The 5,806-nt window shown below is 32.5% G+C and overlaps 2 protein-coding genes across 2 annotated transcripts; both read left to right on the top strand.

Annotated features, from left to right (window-relative positions):
• The first annotated feature begins 2,383 nt into the window (after positions 1-2,383).
• Positions 2,384-2,920, top strand: LOC142168212 (uncharacterized). Its single transcript, XM_075228868.1, has one exon. The coding sequence runs from the start codon at positions 2,384-2,386 to the stop codon at positions 2,918-2,920; it is 537 nt and encodes a 178-aa protein (XP_075084969.1).
• Positions 2,921-2,935: 15 nt separating this feature from the next.
• On the top strand, positions 2,936-3,678 carry LOC107778741 (uncharacterized). The gene is made up of 2 exons (XM_075228869.1): positions 2,936-3,086; positions 3,149-3,678. The coding sequence occupies exons 1-2, from the start codon at positions 2,936-2,938 to the stop codon at positions 3,676-3,678; spliced, it is 681 nt and encodes a 226-aa protein (XP_075084970.1).
• Positions 3,679-5,806: the final 2,128 nt, after the last annotated feature.

The following is a 5,806-nucleotide window of genomic DNA, read 5'->3' on the forward strand; positions in this document are numbered from 1 at the left end:
AGGCTCGAAATGCCACGAACATCATCAAAACAACGAATCGACGATCAAAATCCTTCTTTTAACTTTCAAACGTTCAAACTTTGCTGGACGCATCCGAATCATACTTAAACATTCCATAATGACGCCAAATTTTACGAAAAAGTCATAAATCACAATACAAACCTATTTCAAGGCTTGGAGTTCCAAACGGACATAAATAACACCAAAGTCCAAGCCAAATCAAATTGAGAAAATTCTAAAACCTTCAAAATGCCAACTTTCAACAATAAGCACCGAAATGCTCCTAGACCATCCGATACTCAATACGAATATACGTCCAAGTTCAAAATTATTATACAAATCTATTGGAACCTTCAAATCCCGATTCTGAGGTCGTTTACTCAAAAATCAAACCTTGATCAACTATTTCAATTTAAAACTTCCGAATTGAGAATTATTCTTTAAAATCATCTCCGAACTTCCCAAAAATCGAAACTAACCATGCGTGCAAGTCACAATACATAAAGTGAAGCTACTTAAGGCCTCAAACTCTCGAACGACGTATTTAGAGCTCAAAACGACCGATCCATTCGTTACACATGATAAGATGTTCTTTCGTTTATCTAAAAGATAAAAAGGTATTGTTTTCTTACCCAAAGGATAATACTATTCGGTAATTTTATTCTTTTAGAATGTTATAATCCATAAATTGACGGTCACCTTTTACCTTACAAATATCTTTGTAGTGAGTCGCTCATTTTGGATGTTAACTTTAGGTCAGGGGAGTCATTGTTTCATTCAAAGGTTAAAAGGGTATTTATTTCCAAATTCAAAAACTAAATAGGTCAAGTGTAATTTATTCCATAAAAATTGATGGAACTTTTCCTTCTGCATGTTTGACTAGAATTGGACTAGCATTGAGTTTGTCATTAGTCCAATAATCTAGTTGGGACCAATAATTATATCGATCCATGTTAATATAGATAGATACTACTTGAATTTTATCCAGGGGCGGACCCACGTGTAAGGTTCTGGGTGCTGCAGCACCCACTGACCCCGACGGTGACTCGGTATACTTATATATAGATTTTATGAAAACTGGTATAATATATGGGCAAGCACCCATTAACCAAAAAGTCTAATGGGTGCTTTGGTTTGGAGGTTGAAGTTAAGCCGCTTGGTATTCCAATGTTGCGAGATCGATTCCCGCTTGCAATATTTTATTTTTCAGAAAAATAATACTTTTTCTTATTTTATAAAGCGTTGACTCCCTTGTTTTCTAATCCTTTTCAATGCTGACTTATAACTTACCTCTTCTTTTACTTTTTTTTTTGTCCTTTTTCTATTTCCTCTTATTTACTAATTAGAAGATGAAAAGGAGAAAAAGAATCCTCCACTATTTAAAATATTGGTAGGCTTCCAAAAGACACCAAACCAAAAACGGCTAAATCATAGAATCCTTCTCGGTTGCTCCAGCTTTCGCAGTAAAGAATTCACAGGATACATAGTGATTAGAAAATTTTTTTGACCTCCCCATCTCAAAATTAAAACACAAGGAACAAGGTAATAAGATTTGGTATTTTGATTAAAGCTAAAGTTTTGTCCTGGTTGGTTTAAGGGTCAACATTCTAAGTGGTTGGAGTACAGTATATCAAAAGATGATGCATATTGTTTGTGTTTCTATTTGTTCAAAAATGAACATGAAAGTCACGGAAATACGGGAGATGCTTTTACAAAAAATGGGTTTAAAGCTTGGAACAAGGCTATTGAAAGATTTTAAGCTCATGTTGGAGAAGTAAATAGCATCCACAACAAGTATTTTAATAGGATACTTGATTTAATGAATCAATAATTTGCACTTCTTTTGACAAATAATCCAAGAAAGAAAAAAGTGATTTTCGACGTCGATTGAGTACTTCAATCGACGTGGCAAGATTTCTTTGGAGACTAGGTTTGCCATTTCGTGGGCATGATGAGAGTCAATCTTCTACAAATAGAGGTATCTTTCTTGAACTTTTGCAATGGTATGAAGATATTGATCGGGATGTTGGAAGCATTATAATAGAAAATGCTCCAAAGAATGAAATGATGTGTTCTCCAAGTATTCAAAAAGATATTGTTGATGCTTGTGCTAAAGAAACAATCAAAGCTATCATTGAAGACCTGGATGGGGATTTTTCGGGATACTAGTTGATGAATCAAAAGATATATCACACAATGAATAAATGGCATTGATTTTTAGATATGTTAACAAGGAAGCGAAGTAATAGAGAGATTTATTGGTATTGTTCAGGTTAGTAATACATCATCTATGTCATTGAAAAAGGCAATCTGCTCCTTTCTTTCTGACCACTCATTAAGTCCAACGCAAATACGTGGGCAAGGTTATGATGGGGCTAGTAACATGCAGGGAGAGCTAAATGGTGTTAAGACTTTGATTATGAATGAGTTTCCATTAGCATATTACATTCACTGTTTTGCTCACCAATTACAATTAACACTTGTGGCTCTTGCAAAGAAGCATTCAGATGTAGATGACTTTTTTTGTATAGTTGCTAATGTCTTAAATATTGTTGGAGCATCTTTTAAGCTCAGGGATTTGCTTCGAGAACATCAAGTTGAAAAGTTAGAGGAGTTACTCAAATCAGGTGAAGTGCATACTGGACGAGGATTAAATCAAGAACGTGGGCTTCAACGACCAGGTGATACTCATTGGGGTTCTCATTATAAAACATTGGATAACCTTATTGTCCTATTTCCATCAATTATTCATGTTCTTGAATTTACTGCACGTGAGTGTCCAAACTATGCCGATAAAATTATTGTTGAAAGTCTTATGGGTAAGATTAAGGAATTTGATTTTGCTTTTATGTTACACTTGATGTTAAAAGTTCTAATAATGACAAATGAGTTGAGTTGTGCATTACAAAGGATGGATTAAGATATTGTCAATGCTATGGGACTCCTTGCTCTTACAAAGCAACGATTACAAACGATGAGGAATTGTGAATTTGAATCTTTGATGAAAGATGTCTCTTCTTTCTGTGATAAACATGATATAATGATTCCAAAGATGGACGCTCTCTACTTTCCTGGGAAGTCGAAGCGTAGAGATCTTGATGTTACATATTCTCATCATTTGCGTATTGAAATTTTTATGGTGTTATAGATTTACATTTTCAAGAGCTTAACCGTCGCTTTGATGCTGTGAGTACTGACTTACTCCAAGGTATGGCTAGTTTAAACCCAGTTAATTCATTTGGTAATATTGATAAGAACGGGTTAATGAGGTTGGCTGAATATTATCCGAATGAGTTTGATAGCAGCAAGCTTCGAGATCTTAGTTGTCAGCTTGATAGTTTTATAGTTAATGCCCGTGGTGTTGACAAAAGGTTCTTTGGCATGAAGGGAATTAGTGGCCTTGCTAAAGTGTTGGTTAAGTCAAATCTGCATCAAACTTGGCCGCTTGTTTATTTGCTTATTAAGTTAACTCTCATTCTTCATGTTGCTACAGCTTCTGTGGAACGAGCTTTCTCATCCATGAACTACATCAAAAATGAACTTTGTAACAACATCGGTGATGAATTTTTAAATAATTATTTAATTTGCTATGTAAAGCGTAAGATATTTTCAAGTATCAGCAATGATGTTATTATTCATCGTTTTCAACATATGAAAAGTAATCGAGCACAATTGTGAGTTATGACTAAAAGTCCCTTTTTGTAATGATAACATTATTACTGTGACTTGTGGCTAGAAGTCATTTTTGATAATGACAATAGTAATAGTATTTTTCTTATTAACTTTTTCACGGCCCCATTCAAATAATTTGTACTTATACTATATGATTGTTTGCACCTTTATATTAAAAGAAAATGAACACCCACGACCTTAAAATCCTGGATTCGCCACTGATTTTATCTAGTCTGACCACATATACCATTTGACCATGTGGCTCATGTCTTTGATTTTAAATGTCTTGACAATGAAGGATACTAATTATGACACATTTTATGGTAGACTTCCATAAGTTGCATTATTTTAGAAAATTTAGTTATAGTATAGGAAAAAAATATAGAAAGTGATTTCTCAGATTATTACGTAGCAATATATTCCAGTTCCAACAAAAGCTATCATCAAATAAGATTGAGATTGTTCAAGCGATCGACTAATCTCAAGCAACTGATAATAGTAAGATAATATTTCTTTTCAAAACAAGATTAATTAAACTAAAAATATGTTTAACACATACATTATTGAAGTGTTACATTATCCTCCACATACACATTGATGAAAAAAGCATCTACGCTCCAAAGGACATTTTGGTATTCTTTCTACGCAATCTTGATCATTGTTACAGACCAACAAAAAGTCACAAATGCACACGTTGCTTATACACTTTGGTAGAAATTTCACCTTGCAAATAGTCAAACAATCGTCATCATTGTCACAATGTGTCGTAACTACATTCCTTGCTTCAATCCCAAATGACGAACCTAATCAAAATGATATTTTAATTATATCAAAATGAGAATACATCATATGAAATACATACAAAATATGAGTGAATAAAATAAAATATGAGCAAATACATACGCATATATAGTCGTGTGTGCGCATATATATCTAGTGTACATAGGTGTGTGTATACGTAGGTGTATATGTTGTATTTGTGTACATGTGTGCAAATATTAATATATGAATGCATGTGACAAAGGATAAAAATTTTAATGTTACAAGTTGTGTAAGTATCTAGATCATTGAGATTTGACAAAAAAAAATTAGGAAATTTACTCCCTTTTTGTTGTGAAAATAGCCTAGACAATGCGATGAGTTTCATGCCTTAAATGCACATAAATTTCTTGAGAAAAATATCAACAAAGGAGATGAAGAAATAAAATAATCATAATTACCACTATAAAAGAGAATAGATCAATTTCTTATTTTTTGAAAAATTGAAACCATCTTCGTACTAATAGATATTGATTATTTTCTTCACTACCAAACATTTCAACTAACATTTTCTGTTTGATGAGTTTATAGGAAAGAACTTTAATGAAAATGTTGATTCGAATATTTTTATTTCAATTAAATGACATGTTAATGATTATTTTGATCTCCAGAAAAGGAATGATATCAACTGGTAAAATAAGGCATTCTTTTCAAAGTATATCTTAGAATAAAAAAATTAACATAAGTTTCCACTCCAATAATTGCAAGGTCAGTAGAGATATTCAAATCCAACAACACCATCTATAAAAAGACAAAAGGAGAGAAAAAGAGGAAAGAAAAACTCTACGTGATATATTTATTAGTTTGGTATAAATAGTAATTAATTATGTATATATATATTTCTTTCTATCTATAGTGGATAATATAAGGCATTCCTTTCTGAGTATAGCTTAGAGTGAAAGGTAAACATAAGTTTCCGCTCTAATAATTGCAAGGTCATTAGAGATATAGAGTTTCAAATCTAACAAGATCATCTGTACTATTTTTGCCTTCTTTGTATTCACAGACATATATATATATATATATATATATATATATATATATATATTAGGTTTCATGAATGAGTGTGAATGGAAAATGGAAGAGGCACCTTTTGAATTGCATCTTTATTTTCTTTCTTTCATTGTCTATAAATTTTAGAGGCTTAGCCTCATTTTCATACATGGAAAAAATTCTGAAATTCTCCCATTTTCTTTGCATTATTTTTCCAAAACAAAATATAAGTGTCATGTGTGATTTACTCCGCCTTATTGCGTCTGCTGAAACAGTGGGGTTTAAGGTACCGCTAACACCAGTGTGGATAATCCGTTCTATC

This window comes from Nicotiana tabacum, chromosome 13 (assembly GCF_000715075.1).
Source record: "Nicotiana tabacum cultivar K326 chromosome 13, ASM71507v2, whole genome shotgun sequence".
Lineage (NCBI taxonomy): Eukaryota > Viridiplantae > Streptophyta > Magnoliopsida > Solanales > Solanaceae > Nicotiana > Nicotiana tabacum.

What these genes read in the sequence shown, in the direction of transcription:
- LOC142168212 (XM_075228868.1), top strand. Translation starts at nt 2,384, where the DNA reads ATGCAGGGAGAGCTAAATGGTGTTAAGACTTTGATTATGAATGAGTTT.
- LOC107778741 (XM_075228869.1), top strand. Translation starts at nt 2,936, where the DNA reads ATGGGACTCCTTGCTCTTACAAAGCAACGATTACAAACGATGAGGAAT. An exon ending in CTTTCCTGGGAAGTCGAAGC is followed by an intron (nt 3,087 to 3,148) that starts GTAGAGATCTTG and finishes ATGGTGTTATAG; the next exon opens with ATTTACATTTTCAAGAGCTT.